Consider the following 19,335-nt stretch of genomic DNA (forward strand, 5'->3'; position numbering starts at 1 on the left):
CCTGTTCTCTCATGTTCTTATCCCCCTTTCCCTCCCCTTTACCACTTCCTCTTGCCCCCAGTTTACCTAGGAGATCTCATCTAATTCCCCTTCCCAGGGTGATCCACATGTCCCTCTTAGGGTTCTCCTTGTTACCTGACTTCTCTGGAGCTGTGAATTGTAGTCTGTTTATCCTTTGCTTTACATCTAATATCCGTATCTAGTATGAGTGAGTACTCACCATGTTTATTTTTTTTCTGATTCTGAGTTACCTCATTCAGGATGGGTTTTTCTAGTTCCATCCATTTGCCTGCAAATTTCATGATATCATTATTTTTTACAGTTGGGTAATACTCCATTGTGTAAATGTATCACATTTTCTTTATTATTCTTCAGTTGAGGGGCATCTAGGTTGTTTCCAGGTTTTAGCTATTACAAATAATGCTGCTATGAACATTGTTAAGGAAGTGTGCTGTGGTATGATTGAGCATCCTTTGAATATATGTCCAAGAGTGATATCTCTGGGTCTTGAGGTAGATTGATTCCCAATTTTCTGAGAAACTGCCATACTGATCTCCATAGTGTCCGTATAGTTTGCACTCCCACCAGAAATGGAAGAGTGTTCTCCTGACTCCACATCCTCTCCAACATAAGCTGTCCTCAATATTTTTGATATTAGCCATTCTGACAGGTATAAGATGATATCTTAGAGTCATTTTGATTTTCATTTCCCTGATGATTAAGGATCTAGAGCAGTTCCTTAAATATCTTTTGGCCATTTGAGAGTCTTCTGATGAGAGTTATCTGTTTAGCCCTGAAAATATTAAAGTCAACAAAGTTATAACACATAACATCCAGGAAATTTGGACACCATGAAAAAAACCAAACCTAAGAATAATAGGGATAGAAGGAGGAGAAGAATACCAGCTTAAAGGCACATAAAATATATTCAACAAAATTATAGAAGAAAACCTTCTCAACCTAAAGAAGGAAATGCCTATGAAGACACAAGAAGCTTATAGAACACCAAATAGACTGAACTCCAAAAAAGTCCCCTTACCACATAATAATCAAAACACAAAATATAAAGAATAAGGAAAGAATATTAAGAGCTGCAAAGGAAAAAAGGCCAAGTAACATATAAAGGCAGACCTGTGTTCTCAACGGAGATTCTGAAAACCAGAAAGTCCTGGACAGATGTTATGCAGACACTAAGAGACCACAGATGCAAACTCCATATCAAACAACTATTGTATCAAGCAAAACTTTAAATCACCATGGAGAAAACAAGATATTCTATGACAAAACCAGATTTAAACATAAGCTTAAATATCCATAAATCCAGCCCCACAGAAATCACTAGAAGGAAAACTCAAACCTGAGAGACTTAGCTGTACCTATAAAATCATAGGCAATGGATAATCCCATACCAGCAAATACTAAAGAGATGAAATACACACACACTACCACCAAAAAAAAAAAAAAAAAAGAGCAATTAACAATCACTGCTTGTTGTGGGAGGCTGCTTGTTTGTTCCCAGCTGCTCAGCCCCAAAATGATCACACAGAAACTGTATTAATTAAATCATTGCTTGGCCTATTAGCCCCAGCTTCTTATTGTCTAGCTCTTACACCTTAATTTAACCCATTTCCATTAATCAGTGTATTGTCACATGGCTGTGGCTTACCAGCAAGGTTCCATCTGGTGTCTGTCTCCTGTGGGACTACATAGCTTCTCCTGACTCTGCCTTCTTTCTCCCAGCATTCAGTTTAGTTTTCCCTACCTAGCTCTGTTCTACCCTGCTATAAGCCCAAAGCAGTTTCTTTATGAATCAATGGTGATCACAGCATGCAGAGGGGAACCCTATATCACCTGGTCATTAACATCACTTAATATCAATGGACTCAACTCATCTATAAAATGACACAGGCTAACAGAATGAATATGAAAACAGGATTCATCCTTCTACTGCATACAAGAAACACACCTTAGTTTTAAAGATAGACATTTCCTCAGAATAAAGGGTTCGGGGAAAGACTTTCTAATCAAATGGGCCTAAGAAGCAAGCTGGTGTACCTATCCAAACATCTAACAAAATATACTTCAAATTAATGGTAATCAAAAGAGATGAACAAGAATATTTCATATTCATCACAGGAAAATCCATCAAGATGAGGTTTCAATTATTAACATATGTGCTCCAAATAAAAGGGCACCCACATTAAAAAAAATAAATTACTAAAGCTTAAATCACACATCAAACCCCACACATTAATAGTGGGAGACTTCAGCACTCCACTCTCATCAATGGACAGGTCTTCCAAACAGAAATTTTACAGAAAAATAAGAGAACTAACAGATGTTAGGACTCAAATGGGCTTAACAGACATCTACAGAACATTCCGCCCAAACACAAAAGAATATACCTTCTTCTCAGCACTTTATGGAACTTTCCCTAAAATTGACCACATATATGGTCACAAAACAAATATCAATAGATTAAAAAAAATTGGAATAACCCCCTGTGTCTTACTGGATCACCATGGCTTAAAGTTAGAATTCAACAAAAACACAAATTCCAGAAAGCCTACAAACTCATGGAAACTGAATAATGTTCAATTGAATCACTCCTGAGACAAGGAAGAAAAAGAAAGAAATTACAGACTTCCTAGAAAACAATGAAAATGGAGATACAACATACCCAAACTATGGGACACTATGAAAGAAGTACTAAGAAGTAAGATCGTAGCACTAAATGCCTACATAAAAAAGTTGGCGTCAGATCTTTGTGTGGATATCAGGAATGAATTTTTAGGCCAATCTGAGAGATCTGCGGCCTCAAGGCTCCTCCCTCTGTGGCTCCTTCCTTCTCATCCTGGAGATCAGAGCTCTGAATTCTCTTGTCATTAGATCAGGAACACAGAAAGATGATGTGACCACTGGTGGAGAGACAGGCCCATGGTGCATTCAGTCATCACCATGTTTCTTTAATGATGCAACATTTTCCTCAAATATTTCAGTCTTTGGGTCAAGTTTAAAGTTGTCCTGATTATTTTCTAATTCCACTTTATAGTTTAATTGCTGATTCTTTCTTTAGCCATTAAAATCTGGATCATCTTTTTCAAGAACATCTTAAGCTGCAGAACTGTTTCCTTTTGTATTGGGGGCAGCATTTGTGTTTAAGTAAATATAGCGATGGGTTTTTCAGTTACTTTTAGTTTGTCTCTTTCTTTTAACTAACATAGATCATTGACTTTGCACCAAACTTTTATTGTTTTAGTTTCTGAAATTAGCATCTGAACAAAGTATTATGGTGCAATCCTACATTCCGAATGCTCAGAAAACTTAGAGAGAGAAAATCATAAGTTCAAGATCAGCCTTTCTCTAAGCAAGCAAGCAAATGCTATGAAGAAAAGATAAACTGCTTATTTACATTCTTTATTTTTTATTGAAAATAGCATTTTATTTTTTTATACAATATATCGTGATTATGGTCTCCCCTCCCTGTACTCTTCCCAGTTCATCTGTACCTCACTTCCCACCCAGATCTACTCCTTTCTGTCTCTTGTTAAAAAAAGAAATGATATTTAAGGAGTAATAATAAAACATAATAAGATAAACCAAATGCATTGAATTGTGTAAATGGAGACTGCTCGTTTATTTTCTTCCTGCTGCCCAGACCCGAATAATCACAGATACTTTATTAATTACAACACTGTTTAACCAATAGCTTAGGCATATTCCAAGCTAGATCTTACTTCTTAAATTAATCTATTTCTATTAATCTGTGTATCACCACAATGCTGTGGCCTACTGATAAGATTCCGGCGTCTGTCTCCTTTGGCAACTACATGGTGTCTCCCTAACTCCACTTCCTCTGTCTCTTTATCTCTTCCAGTCTAGCTATATTCTGCCCTGCCATAGGCCAAAGCAACTTTATTTGTTAACTAATAAACACAACACATATACAGAAGAACTTCCCACATCAGAATTGGACAAAACAAAACAAACAAAGAAGGAGAGGATCCCATGAAAAGCACAAGAAACACATACAGACACAGAGATCCACTTGCTTGTCCAATCAGGATTCCCATAAACATGTAAAATCAGAAGTCATAATTTGTAAGTAAAAGTCCTGGGCCTAGTGGCACACGTTTAATCCTAGCACTTTGGAGACAGAAGTAGGCAGATCCCTGTGAGCCAGCCTGGTCTACATAGTGTGTTTCAGGACAACAAGAGGTTCATAGTGAGACCCTGTCTTGAAACAAACAAACAACTGCAATGAAAACATAATAGATGCAAAGGACATATATGGTTCAAAAGAAAAAGAGATAAATAAAAATAAACACTTAAATTCTTAACCAAGGGTTTAGAAATACAAATCTCTAAATATCTGTAAAATAGCAGCTTTCTGATTCCTCATAGGAAGACAAAGCCTTCGGAAACATACATATATACCTTAGCTTTGTCTGTGAGAGTTGATTGTTTTCAGACTGCCATTTTGAAAAAGTTCAACAGCTGCACAGAAATACACAAAGGAGATATGAATGGTATAATCCCAAAGGGCAGACGCTGCTCCCTCTTCTGCATTCTTTGGTTTCAGCTGTTAGCTAGAGATGATTTAGGTTTTAATGGCAGGAGCAAGCAATGCTTTTAATGCACATTCCTGGCATTGCACATCTCCCTTTGAAGAACAAGTGGGCATTCTCCAAGCCACCAGTCTAGGAGGCTGCTTGTCTTTCCCCAGCCCAGCAGCTGGAAGTAGATACAAAAGGCAAGGCCAAATGGCTTTTATGTCACCCTTAGTTTCATTCTACGGAAGTTGTAAGACAGATCTTTACAATTCTCCCAGAAGTGTCATTTGATTTTGTTCTTTTTAATGTTCTTCATCCGCTGCAATAAACAAATATTTCTATAATGAGAGGAAGGTTAAATTAGATCAGCAGTTTTATACTTACCATATCGAGAGGAAAACCAACCATGTATGAAAATGCCACAATGAAGCCCATTGTTTTGTGTTTTGAATGTTAACAGAAGAAAAGAAAAGATACCGTGGAATGTGGGCAATGGGTCTTTTCACTAGGTGTCAACTGCTCGGTTGCGACGGAAGGAGCTTGTATGCATTTGTAACTCATATCTGACTATCAATGACTTGTGAAATGAGCAGCCTCATTCCAATTTCAAGTATTTCCATCACCATATTCATAAAGTCATTCTTTTCTAGCCCATCTATTTCTGTTTTTTGTTTTTTGTTTTTTGGGGTTTTTTTTTGCCCATAGAAAGATCTATAGTAACTTCCAAAGATAGATGAGAGAACAGTGCAGTAAAAACTGGAAGAGAAAGAAAACAGAACACCAGGGATGGTTGTGTGCAATAGACCACAGCCATTGTGCTTTGTGTTAACAGATGAACCACATCTGTTGTTGCGGGAGTCATAAATTCAATGCAAACGCCTTTGCTTGCTAAGTGGTATAATTCTTGGGATTAGAGCTGGACAGGACATTCTCCGAAGAGGTTTATAGAGAAGATCATGTCCCTGAGGGGACCATCCATCATGATGTCTTTACAATAGGGAATGGTCTATTTCTTACTCAGTCCCTCAATATACACAAGTGATATCATCTGAAAAAGCAGGTCTATGTGGCATCAAGCTGAATTATGGGTAGAAGAAAGGAAGGAAGGAAAGAAGGAAGGAAAGAAGGAGAGAAGGAGAGAAGGAAGGAAGGAAGGAAGGAAGGAAGGAAGGAAGGAAGGAAGGAAGGAAGGAAGGAAGGACAGGCCTATGGAATGAGCCCTGCAACTGACAGTCTGTTGAGCTTTATCTGCAACTTAACCCAGCTGAATGCACACAAAGAGAAAGTCTCAAAACAGAGCCCCTAAGAAGTGCCCAACAAACGTCTGTGATTAGCCTTATTGGTATACCACTGTCTTGGGTTTGATGTCTGTCTTCTTTGACAGGAGAGAGAGGAACTTCCCATCATGCAGGTGAATGGAAATTCAGCCCACAGCTCACCAGTCATACATGGCCATGACTGCTTTTGTCAACAGAAAGTCAGTGAAGCTTACAGGCTTGAACCTTGCCATGTTTGGCCTAGCCAGGAAAAGGAGGCTTGCTCCAGGTAACACTTGAAAAGCCAAACCTCCATAAATAGACTTCACTGCTAATATGTAGAGCAAGCCAGAGCTCAGCTAAGAAGGACACCTTCCAAGAAGGAACCTACAAGGATGAGCACTTGAGGCTTGAAGGACACACTCCTTTTAAGGAATTAGAAAGACTATGCAGAAGGCCTTTCTGATTTCCCTGCTTTCTACCATGGCATAGGCCAATGAAAAACGCATCCTTGGATAATTAAGCCCACATGACTCCAGAGTCAAAGGGCATCTCCATTGGGGCCCACCTGCCCTTCCTCCTGGTCTTGTCTGCCTTTCCGAATCTCTTTAAATGGCTCTCTACAATTTGTCTGATCACGTCAGAAAGCAGGGACTCCTGGAATCTGCCAAGAACAGAATCGATTTAGGGTCACAATACCCTCCCATCTAGGCTAATCTCTTTGGTGGCTGCATAAAAAAAACAAGCAGTAAACCCTAAAGATTAGCCAGGCACATCACTTTCTTTTTTTAATGAAAATTGAAACTGAGCCCCTGCCAGAGGGCATGAGGATGAACAAGTGTGTAAGGAGATAAAAATGTCTGGGAAGGCTGGCCCCCTTACCCTGTTCTGGTCTGGAGACGGCCTCTCCCAGGCTTCTCAAAGGCACGTGGAATGCAGGAGGGACTGGAGGGGTAGGGCAGCTTGCGGGGAGGAATTAAGTGTGGCTCAGTCTGTTTCTGTCTTCTCCGTGAATACTACAACACCTCCAAATGAAGGAACAGCTGAGATAAGTGACTGCTAATCCTCCATGCAGGGGAGGAGGCTGGGCTGTTCCCTTTCAGAGCCCAGCAGATGGTGGATGGAACAGGCTTCCCCCAGGCAAGGACACAGGGAACTGTCCCACCTTCTGTCCCTTTAGCCTGCTCTGCGTGGCACCCTCACGGCCTATTGTGCCGGGAAGGACCTTGCTGGCCCTCCAGAGCCCTGGGGACCCGCCTGGCTTTGTTATTCCACTGGGACACTCAAGGTCAGCCAAGCAGTACTCTGGCTGCCAACAGCGACAGTTTGGGCTAAGTCCAGCAAAACTCTGTGGGATGGGGAAGCACAGCCAGGCCATGAGGAAAGGAGAGGCTCACCTGGGCAGTAGCAGGAGGTCTCACTAAATACAGATTCCTTTTTCTTCCAGGGTGGAATCCCAGAATTTGAGCTTGTATTAAGCATCCAAGGTGCAGGCAATTCTAACATCCCACAGTGAAAAGCAGCAACCCAGGAGAAGGGAAGGCGTGAGAAGATGGTTAGCAAACAGGCTCACTTGGTGTCTCACTGTAGTTCTCTACTATTTGCCTTCTTTGTGACTTCAGGTGACAGCCCCTGATTCTGAGGACTAGGACTCTCTCCAACTTCTGGACGTAGTCATTCCTGAATTTGAAAATCATCTTAGTTACAATAAAGCACGAATAAGTAAAATTAGAAGGCTGGCAGCTTGCTAATACGGGTGTATGTAACACTACTGAACTATGCACTCGCTTATCTCAGTTTCCAAATGAAATAAATCACTGAAAATTTGTGTTAAATGAAAAACTGAAGATTCTTACCCACTTAATTAACTTCCACTTTAAAATATGTAAAACAGAGCTTCGTGTTTCTAAAATGTGGCAATAAGCAGTGATCCAATAGTAAATATTTAATGCTATAAATCTTTAAGAACAAAACCATGGGAAAGAAAAGAAAAAAAAGGCAAATAGGATTAAAAGCTAAAAATGCATCTGTACAGCAAACAAAGCAATTCTCAGTAAAAAGACAGCCTATAGAATGGGAGGAAATACTTGCAAACTCTGTCAAAGGATTAACATTCGTATGAGGGACTAGAAGAACTCAACAGCCAAGTTAAATAAAGCAAAGAACTTGCAGTAAATTCAAATAGATATTTCTCAGAAGAAAACATACATAAATGGCTAATGGCCAGCAGGCATATGAACGATTATGGAAACAGCGTCACAAATTAGGGAAATGTAAATCAAAACTATATTGAGCTATCCATTCACTCCATTTGAAATGAGTTATTATCAAAAAGCCAAAAGATATTGAGGAAAAGGGACTCTGGCCCACTGTTGGACGGAATGTAAGTTAGTGTAGCCATTAAGGGAAACAGTTTTGGGTGTCTCAAAAACGTTCAATTACAGCTATCATATGATGTGGCACCCTTTCCCAGGGGATCTATTTCCAATGACAATAATGTCTGTATTATTCAAGAGATGTTTGCACAGCAGTGTTTTATGGCAATAATACTCACAAAAGCTGGGAAATGTAAGCAATCAGTGTCTAGCAACTGATGAATAAAGTGTGGTATGTGTATGTGTGTGCGTGTGCACGTGTGTTTCTATATCTATACACGCGTGCGCGTGTGTGTGTGTCTCTGTGTGGGTGTGTGTGTGTAAAAGGAAATTTTGTCATTCACAGCAACATGGTTGGACCTAGAACTAGATCATTATGTTAAGTGAAATAAGACAAGCCCCACACGCTCTATCTCATGCGGAATCTGCAAAAGATGATGTCATAGATGATGATAGGAAGCAGCCTCTGGAGAGAGTACAGTCTGGGGAGAGATGGGAAAGATTCACTAACGTGTACTGAGACATCATTAAGTTTTTGTGTGTTGCTGCACAGTAGGGTAATTATAGACCATGTACAGTATATTTCAGAAAGCTGGAAGAAAAGATCTTGAACGTTTTTACCATAAAACTTTAAGGGACAGTATTCCTTTTTGTATAAGGTTCATGAAATTGTATACAATGTTTATGAAAATACATTTTGCTTCAGGGGTTAAAGGACTAACGGAGGCCTGGAAGGAATTCTCAGCAGATAAAGTGTCCACTGTGCAAGACCTGATGTCAACCCCCGGAATCTACGTGGCGGTAGAAATAGAGAACCAGCTCCACACAGTGGCCCTCTAGCCTGTTCCACATCCTGCGGCACCATCTTGTTCCCATCACCCAGAGACACTGATCATAATGAATGAACATGTCTTAAAAATTAAAATGTGTTGAATGGACTGCAAAACATAGTTTTATAACGTCTTAAAGGACTGGGCAGTGGTGGGGCACACCTTTAATTCCAGCACTGGGAGAGGGGGCAGAAGCAGGGGCATCTCTGAGAGTTCAAGGTCAACCTGGTCTACAAAGGTAGTTCCAGGACAGGTAGGGATGTTACACAGAGATACCCTGTCTCGGAAAGCAAAACAAGCAAACAAAATGTCTTGAAGATGAGGATTGCCCCCCAAAGTGTCCCTCAGTGAATTTACTCATGCTTCACTAGAACTCAGCCTCGGAGTAGGCGGCCCTAACAGCATAGCGAAGTATCAGATGAAATCACAGCACCCAGTTCCGGAGAACTTCAGCACATACACAGCGACCATAGAGCTCTCCCATCAGCCACTGTCAAGCAGCAACTCTCTCAGCCTAGTTCAAGAACTTTACATCCATTCTACTTAGAAACAGCTAAGACGGGGGTGACTGGTGGACCGCGCCTGGAATCCCAGCACTTGGGTGGAGAAGTTGGAACGTCAGGAGTTCAAGGTCATCGTCTGCTACCCAGCTGGTTGGGGTCCATCTGGTCTACATGAATCTGTCATTTCAAAAAGGCTGTCTCTGAAACTCCTTTTAGATGCCCCCTGCCACTGTTTCTAATGGCAGAATGAGACCACCTCTTCCTCCCAACATATACCATGAAGCGTCTCTGACTTCCGCAATTACCACTGAAGAAGAGTCCTGCTGTGTATTATTTATCACTGAATTTTCTCTCATAATGAATGGAACACTGCTAAATCGAGGAATGAATGGCAGTGACCCAATTTTTCAAAAACAGAAAGTTACTGCTGTCTCTAAAAGTATCATTATTGAATGGTAATGGCTCAAGTTAATTTGTCTCATATATGACTTACACCGCTTGTCTCTTACTGGGACACTCCTCAATAATCCCTGCTAGAACTGAGTTATTGTGCTTTTTTTTGGTGGATTGGGAATGGGGTCTCAATGAGTTAGCTACCCTGCCCAAGACCAAATGTACAGTATGTAATGTTCGGGGCAGGATTTGAAGCCCATCAATCACTCTGCTTCTTCCGTTCTCTGCCCTCTGCATCATGTCAACGGACATTCTCATTGTAAAGCGTTGATGGCACTGCGGGGCTTGATCTCAGGCAGGCGGGCCTCTCCCCTGTCTCCATGGCCCAGCTGCCCAGCCCTTTCATCCCCAGATCATCCCAAACATGGTTGGGAAGCTCTGAGGGGAGGACCCAGCATTCCCCGGCCCCCAGGAGTATCTAATCAGCAGCCCTCCTCAGCCTATCAATCCAAGCCCACTCTAGACAGAGATGCCGGTGCCCAGCTTTCTATTTTTAACTGGTGTGAACTGAAGGGAAAGCACAGGCATTAAAAGTCCAGGCACTAGACAAGAACCAAGTATACAGGGCTCTCCAGGGCAAGCTAGGGACCTGCGCCCTTCTACCTCCTACACCGCCCTTCTACCTCCTACACCGGCCCGCCTCCTCGCTTCAGGCTTTCTTTTTCTTTCTGAAAAAGGCGCAGGCCCTTCACAGCCTGTCCCCCACGAAAGAGATGACACTCGTTTGTAGCAATGCTTTGCACAGTTTACTGTAAATGCTAATCACGGGCTCTACGGGGAACCTGGCTCGGTGGGGCCTGGGATGCTTCCTTTCTAGCTCATCCAAGTTATGAAGGTGCCCTTTGCCCACAGCCATTTGAGTGGGAGGACTGGCAAATTCTCATACCCTAAGTGGCTGTGATCTCCCCCACAAAAGTATTTGCTTTTCGAGATGTGTCTTTACTTGGGATGGAGACCTTCACCCCCCATTTAAAGGTGCCCATCTATCTGCTAGCAAGTGTCAGCGCTGATTTTTGATATCGGTGCCTCCGTTTACTTTGGAAGCAGAGGACCCCTTTCTTGCCTAAATGCGAAGTTTGAGTTTGAGCAAAACCCCTACAGAGTGGACGAGGGCTCTTTGTCCTCAGGGCTGGACAGACCCTCAGGCAATCCTTCTCAGCCTTTCCCTGCCAGCTCAGGCCCATGCCTGGGGTGGACCCAAGACTGGTAAATCCTAGCTCTCCCATCTAGGTGAACTTAGCCACAACTCAGGCTAACCGAGACCCGAAGGTGCCCTGCCCAGGTGCCCCTTTTGCATCAAGGTCCTCAGATGTGCTACCGAGGCGCTCTCTGTGCCAAGAGACTGCCGGGGACTCTCCTCCTCTGTCTCTCAGTACTGGAAGATGAGAAGCTGCTGTATCTCCCCTGAAGCCCCAGTCCAGTTGTCAGGACCCTTCTCCAAGGGCAGCGTGCCAAGCCTTCAGGCTCACTTGTGCGTGACTTATGGTCCCTAAGTCTGGCTGGGCTGAAAAGCTCTAAACCCACACAGCAACCAGGGAGTTCCCCCACCCCAGCAGGGAGGAAGGGGCGCATTGGAGTCACTTAGTCTTCCCCTGCCCCCAACCCCTTGCCATCCTGCCCCTCCCTAGCTCCCTATTTGGCCATTGCTATGACTGCCCCCTCCCCTTCCTTACATGGTCTGGGAGCCCCCCGGCTGATCCTCTCTCCTGCCCTTGGCTCCAAGAATGTCCTCGGCGGTCCTAGATGGTGCTAAAGCGACCAAATAAGGCAAGGTGGCAGAACAGGGGCCCCCCACCCCTGCCCCCCGGCTGCTCCAACTGACCCCGTCCATCAGCGTGCTATAAAGCCGCCGCTCCAGGCAACAGACACCCAGTGCCTGCCGCCAGCGCCAGCCCAACAGAAACCAGCCGCCCCTAGCACGGTGAGTCTCAGCCTTGCTCCACCCCCTGCTCCCTGCGGGACTGTGCTTTTGTGCTCTTGTGGATCCCACGCTGTTTTTCTTTTTTAAGCAAACTTTCTGGTGTCGTTTTGGCTTGTTTTGTTTTGGATCTCATCAAACTCTACAACCGAGAAGAGCTCACTTCATCCCACCACCGGAGCTTTTGTGGGTCACTGATCTCTAGAACTTTCCCCCCTTTCCTGGGGTGAGGTTAGGGAGGGAGAATAAGCTTTCTATTGATGAGAAGGTGAAAACTGAAAGGGCTCGAATCAGCGCTTGGGTCATTAAAACTCCGGGGTGTTTAGGATCGTGACTCCTTGCAGCTGGGGTGGAGGGTGAGCCTCTCTGCCAGAGAGCGTGGGTGGGTTCTTCAGCCTTCTCTCAGCCACACTGACTGTCGTCTCCTGGCTTCTTCCAACCATTTTTTGTTTGTTTATGTCTTGGGCATAAGGGAGACTATAGTTGCCTCCCCACTCCCTACAGTCCAATAACCCCACTGTGCCTGTCACTTTCTCCTCTGAAGGAGGCCAGCTCTGCAGACACTGAGTGTGGGCCCCTCTCCTGTCCTTAGCCCACAGATTACACAGAAGCCGCGCCAGGATGTGTGACGACGAGGAGACCACCGCTTTGGTGTGCGACAACGGCTCAGGGCTGGTGAAAGCCGGCTTTGCGGGAGATGATGCCCCCAGAGCTGTGTTCCCTTCCATCGTTGGTCGCCCACGCCACCAGGTAACACTCTGCCCCTTCTAGCCTGGTCCCAGTCACACTATCGACCCTTTCGGTCAATTCCCTCATCCAGCAACAAATCCAAACCACTTCAAGCAACCCTTGCCAACCTCCAAATACCAAGAAGTCCACGGCAGTGGCACACCTGTTGATGGGTCCAACTGTCTCCTATGCAAGGCCATCAGCTTGTCATTCCGGGCCTGTGGATTTCCAACTGTCTCTGAAATGTGGATTTCTTCTGTGCCCACCACCCTTTGTCCATTCAGTTTAGTTCAGATAGTGCAGCCAACTACTTTAATGTAACTACTCGGAACTAAGCAGTGCCCGATCTACGTTCTTCTGTCTTGTTCGCAGCCAGTCTACAGAGTTCCCCGGACCTGTCATGAACCTTCCTGGGTGTTGCATTTTTAGAAGTCAGTTGTGACTAAAGCAGCAAGTGCCATGGTGATAGTGACATACCTCCTTGTTTATTAAAAGAAATGTGATGCTCTCTGGGTTTGTCGCATGCCTGGCCAGACAGGCTGCCAAGGAGCAGAACTGGAAGTCCTCAGGCTTGGACGGTGCAGGATACTCCAGGATCCTCTGAGTGGTTTGACTTTTCATCTGAGTGATAGCGGCCTGTCAGCCTATGTACACCGGATGGTGTCCGAATCTTTTCTTAAGGGCACTAGAAGCTATAATGACATCATTAGTTCAGTTATTCTAAAAGATGGTAGTCTATTTCCTAGGTGACATCAGTGATGAGTAATTTAATGAAGTCATTATGCTATTTCAAAACCAAGAGACTCTGCTTTTTCAATAAAACTCCTTTATTCTTCCCTCCACAGTTACAATCTAATTGGTAGAGATACACTTCCTTGTGTGGAGATAAAGTGTAACATTTATTCTAAATGATACATTGAAATTAGGATTATATCTTAACTCTTGGAGGTGGGATCCCACACTATAGCCCAGGCTTGCCTGGTACTTGCTCTATAGCCCAAGCTGAGCCTTAAAGTTGCAGCCCGTTTCAACTTTTTGAGTACTCAGATTATAGGCATGAACCACCATGGCTAACTCTCTAATTATACCATTAGCATTTCTAGTACTTTATAGCTATTCATTGCATTGGGTGTTGGATATAAGTTAATAAGGCCTGGCTATATTCCTGTCTTGGTGGGAACATGATGTCTTCATTTCTTTTTCTTTTTTTATAGGGTGTCATGGTAGGTATGGGGCAGAAGGACTCCTATGTAGGTGACGAAGCCCAGAGCAAGCGAGGCATCCTGACTCTGAAGTACCCCATTGAGCATGGCATCATCACCAACTGGGACGACATGGAGAAGATCTGGCACCACACCTTCTACAATGAGCTCCGTGTGGCCCCCGAGGAGCACCCGACCCTGCTCACTGAAGCCCCACTGAACCCCAAGGCCAACCGCGAGAAGATGACCCAGATCATGTTTGAGACCTTCAATGTCCCTGCCATGTATGTGGCCATCCAAGCAGTGCTGTCTCTGTACGCTTCTGGAAGAACCACAGGTTTGTTCAGGCTAGGGAACAGTAAACAATTAATCATATTCTCAACTCACTGACTTGGCTATGAACCCAATTCCTCACCTGACAAAGGAAGGCTCCCCTCCCTGGCCCTCTCCAGCAAGGTGTCTGTGCTGAAAGGAAGAGGTAACAATAATCCTAAGGTTGGTTTCAGAGAATATTTATTGTAAGATCTAATAACCCATAGAGTTAGATCTTTCCCTTTTTTCAAGACATGCAGCATTTGCAGCCCCTGGACAGGCATAGTCAAGGGCACATTCCCCTCTGGGGTCTGAATCAAAACAAAGAGACACATTTTAAGTTAGATTGGCCCCAAGAAAAACATGCCTGGATGCTTACATAACATGCTCATGGCTGATAAGAGGGATGGCCATTTGAAAGTGTCCTCGGGAAGTTTTTCTAGTATAATCTTTAGTATGACAAGCCGTGCTGCCTTCAGAGTTAGCATCCATCCACTATGGTCATTTTCATTCTTCGCATTAAGGAATCTGCTTTTATCCAGAGCAATGCCTAAACTTGTTTCTCGTATCCAAACAGAAGCAGGTTTTGCTATGGCTGAAGCCTCCTCGGTGCTTTATTCTCCTCTGCCTTTTCTAACAGGCATTGTTCTGGACTCTGGTGACGGTGTAACTCACAACGTCCCCATCTATGAGGGCTATGCCTTACCCCATGCCATCATGCGTCTGGATCTAGCTGGTCGGGATCTCACCGACTACCTCATGAAGATCCTCACTGAGCGCGGGTACTCCTTTGTCACTACTGGTGAGTGTGTGTGTGTGTGTGTGTGTGTGTGTGTGTGTGTTTGTGTGTGTGTCTTATCTGACACAATGTATACTTGTTGGTTTTGCTTCCTTGATGGACCCATCTACTTCCCCACAACCGATTCTTTCTTCCGAGCTTGACTATGAAGCCCTTTATCTCTGCAGCTGAACGTGAAATTGTCCGTGACATTAAGGAAAAACTGTGTTACGTCGCCCTGGACTTTGAGAATGAGATGGCTACAGCGGCCTCTTCCTCCTCTCTGGAGAAGAGCTATGAACTGCCTGACGGCCAAGTCATCACCATTGGCAACGAGCGTTTCCGCTGCCCAGAGACACTCTTCCAGCCCTCTTTCATTGGTAAGGGATGGGTTCTGGTGTTGAAGCTCAGCTTCTCTAAAAATTCTGGAGTCTTCCAAATTTTTAATTAGAAGGACAGCAGGGTTCTTAAATCAGTCTGGCGTCTCATCCAGCTCAGCCTTGCCTCCTGATATCTCAGGAAAGAGAAAGACTGAGACAGCTGCTCTAGTGACAATGACTGAGGATGTTACACCGAGTTTACCTCACAGCAGAGAATGAGACTGAGAAGTCATTGAATAGCGCATGCCCGATTACTCAAAATGGCCAATTAATTCCAATAAGTTCCATGACCAACAGCTAGGCTTTAAGTTATTCACCGTGAAATGCAGCCACAACTCTATTCATTATGGTAACTGGATACTTGATACCCCCAAGTATCTTTCCTACACACTTATTTCCAGAGGAAGCTGGAATCTGATGTTAGTCCATAAGTTAAAAGTATAAGCCAAGTGTGGTAGCTCCTATCTGCAATCCCAGTGCTGAGAAACTGGGGCGGCAGGATTGCCTTGAGTTTAAGGCTAGTCTGGGCTACAGAGAGTCATCTCAAAGCCAAACAAAATAGGTTCATTTTCACTTAAATGTGTGCAATTCTTTTTGCAATAGATCTCTCTACACTTCTGATGGCTGCAGGATATGTTCACTCCAAACAGGCACTGAACACAGTTGTCTATATAGCTCTTGGCATTCTGTACTGAATTATCTATGAGCACATTTGAGAGACCCCTGTCCCACCTGTTCCCAGCAGTGTGCTGTGGGGGAGCATATGTTTTCGACATGAATGGTGGCAGCTCACCAACACAGAGGCATGCTGCCCTCTCCCCTCCTGGACTTGCTGTGAATACTTTAGAAAGAACTTGTTCCTAGGTATGGAATCTGCCGGCATTCATGAAACCACTTACAATAGCATCATGAAGTGTGACATCGATATTCGCAAGGACCTGTATGCCAACAATGTCCTGTCTGGAGGTACCACCATGTACCCTGGTATTGCTGATCGTATGCAAAAGGAAATCACTGCGCTGGCTCCCAGCACCATGAAGATTAAGGTAGAGAACGTTTGTGAGTGGGAGGGCAAAGGCGGATGGTGATATTCTCACCCAAACTTAGCTTAGTATCTTAGGAAGTATCTTAGCTTCCTATCTTCTATGAAGTTTTCTATTTAGTGCTAACACTATTCCTGGCTTTTTTTTCCTAGCACTTTCCCCAAGATATGAACCTTTAAGACTGCTTCTAAATAGCAAATCTAAGTAAATATTTGAAACACAGGGTGGGGGAGGGGGATAATTAAACTTACCCACACATTTAAAAGGCCCCAAATTTTGAGCTATCCTTCATGCATTTAGACTTTTGCCGTATCATTCTCTAGTGCACAGAAGTAGAGAATTGATGAAATACAGGAAAGTTTGCTAAACCTGATTGGCTACATTGCTTTATGGTGTAACATTTCCTCCTTTATTTATTGTCAGTTCGTTAATATGTGATGCTTTTTCTGGGAAGACCCCAAACCCATTGCCTGCTCCATTGTTGAAAACTTCAGAACACACTCATGGCTTTGTTTTCTTCCTGCAGATTATTGCTCCCCCTGAGCGTAAATACTCTGTCTGGATTGGGGGCTCCATCCTGGCCTCTCTGTCCACCTTCCAACAAATGTGGATCAGCAAGCAAGAGTATGATGAGGCAGGTCCATCCATTGTCCATCGCAAGTGCTTCTAAGGTGTCCCTCTCTTAGTCTACCTTACATTCAGGATGATGGTATTGTGCTTCTTGGAATCCTCTGAGCCCCCTCCCCCATCTCTCATCAGTCATTGTACAGTTTGTTTACACACGTGCAGTTTGTTTGTGCTTCAAATATTTATTGCTTTATAAATAAATCAGACCAGGACTTGCAACCTACAGAAGACTGTCTTTTTTCTTGTGGGAGAAGTACCGGATTGGGAAAGGAGTCTGGTACCCTAGACGAGGGATGGGGGAGGCATTTATTCAGGTACCCTGACCATCATCATATTAGAGCAACACAAAGTTTGCCCAATAAATTCACATGGCTTTGAAAACTAGGAGATACAGTCCTATATTTTGATTTCATCTTTTAGAATAGAATGATAAATATATTTTGAATCTGAGAAGCCGAGATTAGTTCTGCGGTTTAGTTGGTCAGTTTAGTTCCGTAGATGTAAGTAAAGAAGATGGACAACACAGTTATCTACAATTAGTTACTATATTTGGTATTGCAAATTGTTTTAGCACATCTTGCACATTTTATAACCTTATAGAAAACACACACATTGGTTTAAAAAAAAAAAGACGGTCAAAGTTCACTTTAAATTAGGTTTTTCTCTTATTTTGCTGTATTCCTCCATTTTCTGGGTTTCTTGTTTGTTTGTTTTTTAGTTTTATTTATTTTGTTTTCTGTGTATGAGGGTTTTGCCTGCCTGTACATCTGTGTACAATGAACATTCCTGGAGCCCTCAGAGGTATGAAGAGGGCATAAAATCATCAAATCTGCTGGAACTGGAATTACCGATGGTTGTGAGGCGTGATGTGGGTTCTGGAAATCAAAGCAGGGTTCTCTATGGAGGATAGTAAGGGCATTAACTGCGGAGACAGCTCTCCAGCCTCCACATGTCTTTTTGAAGGCTATGTAAGAAATGAGAAGGTCTACTTACCATTGGTGCTTTGTCTTCTTGCCTATACCCATATCCCTCAGTTTCTTAAACCTGGGTATATGAAGGTTGTAAAAAAAAATTGACAACAGTAAAGGCTTATGAATGCACAATGACCAAATGAATGACCAAGTAAGATATCAAATGAATCCAAGGTGTATGTAATAGCCATTGCCTGTGTTGTATCACATGACTTCTTTGCAACATTGGTTCTGAGTACACAATGTACGTATTTCACATTGTGCCTGACATCACTCCAAGGAACACCAACAAACATTGCCTGAAACAGCTCAGATTCAGGACTTTGTATACTATGAATGTACTGTTTTCATTGTATGTACAAAGTTTCCTATTCTTATCTAAACATAGTAGTTTAATTGCTGACTATAGACTTCAATATTTTTCTACTGTCCTGAGCATGTAAGCATCAAGTCACCATATCATTGGACTGTATTATGTAAACATGTTTGCTTTTTAAAGTTACAGTTTGAGCTGCTGACAAGTTTTATTTTTAAAATTATTAAAGGAAGGAATTTTGACCTGGGAATAGAACAGAACTTCCAGCAATTTCTGAAATGGCCCTCATTGTATGTCTGTCATTTCACACTATTTATATATGAAAAATGGCATTGTCAGAACTGATTGTTACAAAAATCAAAATATAGGTCACTTCTGGAAAATACTGAAATAGTCTGTGTCCCACAGTATCAAATATTCAGCCAAGATTTAATTCTTCATGTAAAAATAAATAGGTACAATCATATTATTAATATGCAAATTACTTTCATCTTTAATAAGTGGTATCTATATACATAAATATGTTAAAGAAATATCTTAAAATAAATTCCCTTATGTTTTATCTGTATGATTTGTATACTTACTTTACATGGCTATAGGATCACACAAGTGAAAAGGGACCACAAGTAGAAATTTTAAGAAGATTTTCCCTAAGCAAATTTAGGACACTGAGCATCAGCATCTTCAAAATTAGGAGAAAAGGCCAGATACTTCTGTCCACTTGGTGACAGATGTACAGGACAAACTTGCAGCCAGGCCATTTCTTTGGAATTTTGGAATATTGTTGGAGAAAGTAAAAGGAAGATGTGAAAGTCAGAGGCAAGGAGAAGTTAAGGAGCCATAAAGCATGCTGGGAAGAACGCTGGGAACAGAGTCTACCAGGGTCAAAGCATGCTGAGAATAATCCTGGGAATAGCGTCTACCAGGGTCAGTTTCGTTCTGTCCTTAGACTGGTCACATGAAAACCCCAGACATTCATGACTTCGGACTTCCCCTGATGGACAGATGTCTGTTTAAGAATTAGGATTAGGTAGAGATTGGAGACAGAGTTCAGTGGTGAAGGGCACCGACTGCTCTTCCAGAAGACCT

The 19,335-nt window shown here is 43.0% G+C and overlaps 1 protein-coding gene and 1 long non-coding RNA gene across 2 annotated transcripts; one reads left to right on the forward strand and one right to left on the reverse strand.

Moving 5' to 3' along the window:
* Positions 1 to 337: 337 nt before the first annotated feature.
* On the reverse strand, positions 338 to 7,486 carry LOC146892613 (uncharacterized). Its single transcript, XR_015004108.2, has 2 exons — positions 7,207 to 7,486; positions 338 to 793 (listed from the first exon to the last, which is right to left on the reverse strand). It is a non-coding gene; the product is annotated as an uncharacterized LOC146892613 (long non-coding RNA).
* Positions 7,487 to 11,736: 4,250 nt separating this feature from the next.
* Positions 11,737 to 17,187, forward strand: Actc1 (actin alpha cardiac muscle 1). Its single transcript, XM_048459924.3, has 7 exons — positions 11,737 to 11,891; positions 12,481 to 12,638; positions 13,832 to 14,156; positions 14,772 to 14,933; positions 15,098 to 15,289; positions 16,154 to 16,335; positions 16,859 to 17,187. Exons 2-7 carry the CDS (start codon positions 12,510 to 12,512, stop codon positions 17,000 to 17,002), a joined length of 1,134 nt encoding a protein of 377 aa, XP_048315881.1. The 5' UTR covers positions 11,737 to 11,891; positions 12,481 to 12,509; the 3' UTR covers positions 17,003 to 17,187.
* Positions 17,188 to 19,335: the final 2,148 nt, after the last annotated feature.

Source organism: Myodes glareolus, chromosome 10 (assembly GCF_982192425.1).
Source record: "Myodes glareolus chromosome 10, mMyoGla1.1, whole genome shotgun sequence".
Taxonomy (NCBI): domain Eukaryota; kingdom Metazoa; phylum Chordata; class Mammalia; order Rodentia; family Cricetidae; genus Myodes; species Myodes glareolus.

Excerpts from the sequence above, each read along its gene's own strand:
- Actc1 (XM_048459924.3), top strand. The coding sequence starts at position 12,510 with ATGTGTGACGACGAGGAGACCACCGCTTTGGTGTGCGACAACGGCTCA. Across the intron at positions 12,639-13,831 it reads TTGGTCGCCCACGCCACCAG|GGTGTCATGGTAGGTATGGG; the intron begins GTAACACTCTGC and ends CTTTTTTTATAG. Across the intron at positions 15,290-16,153 it reads CTTCCAGCCCTCTTTCATTG|GTATGGAATCTGCCGGCATT; the intron begins GTAAGGGATGGG and ends ACTTGTTCCTAG.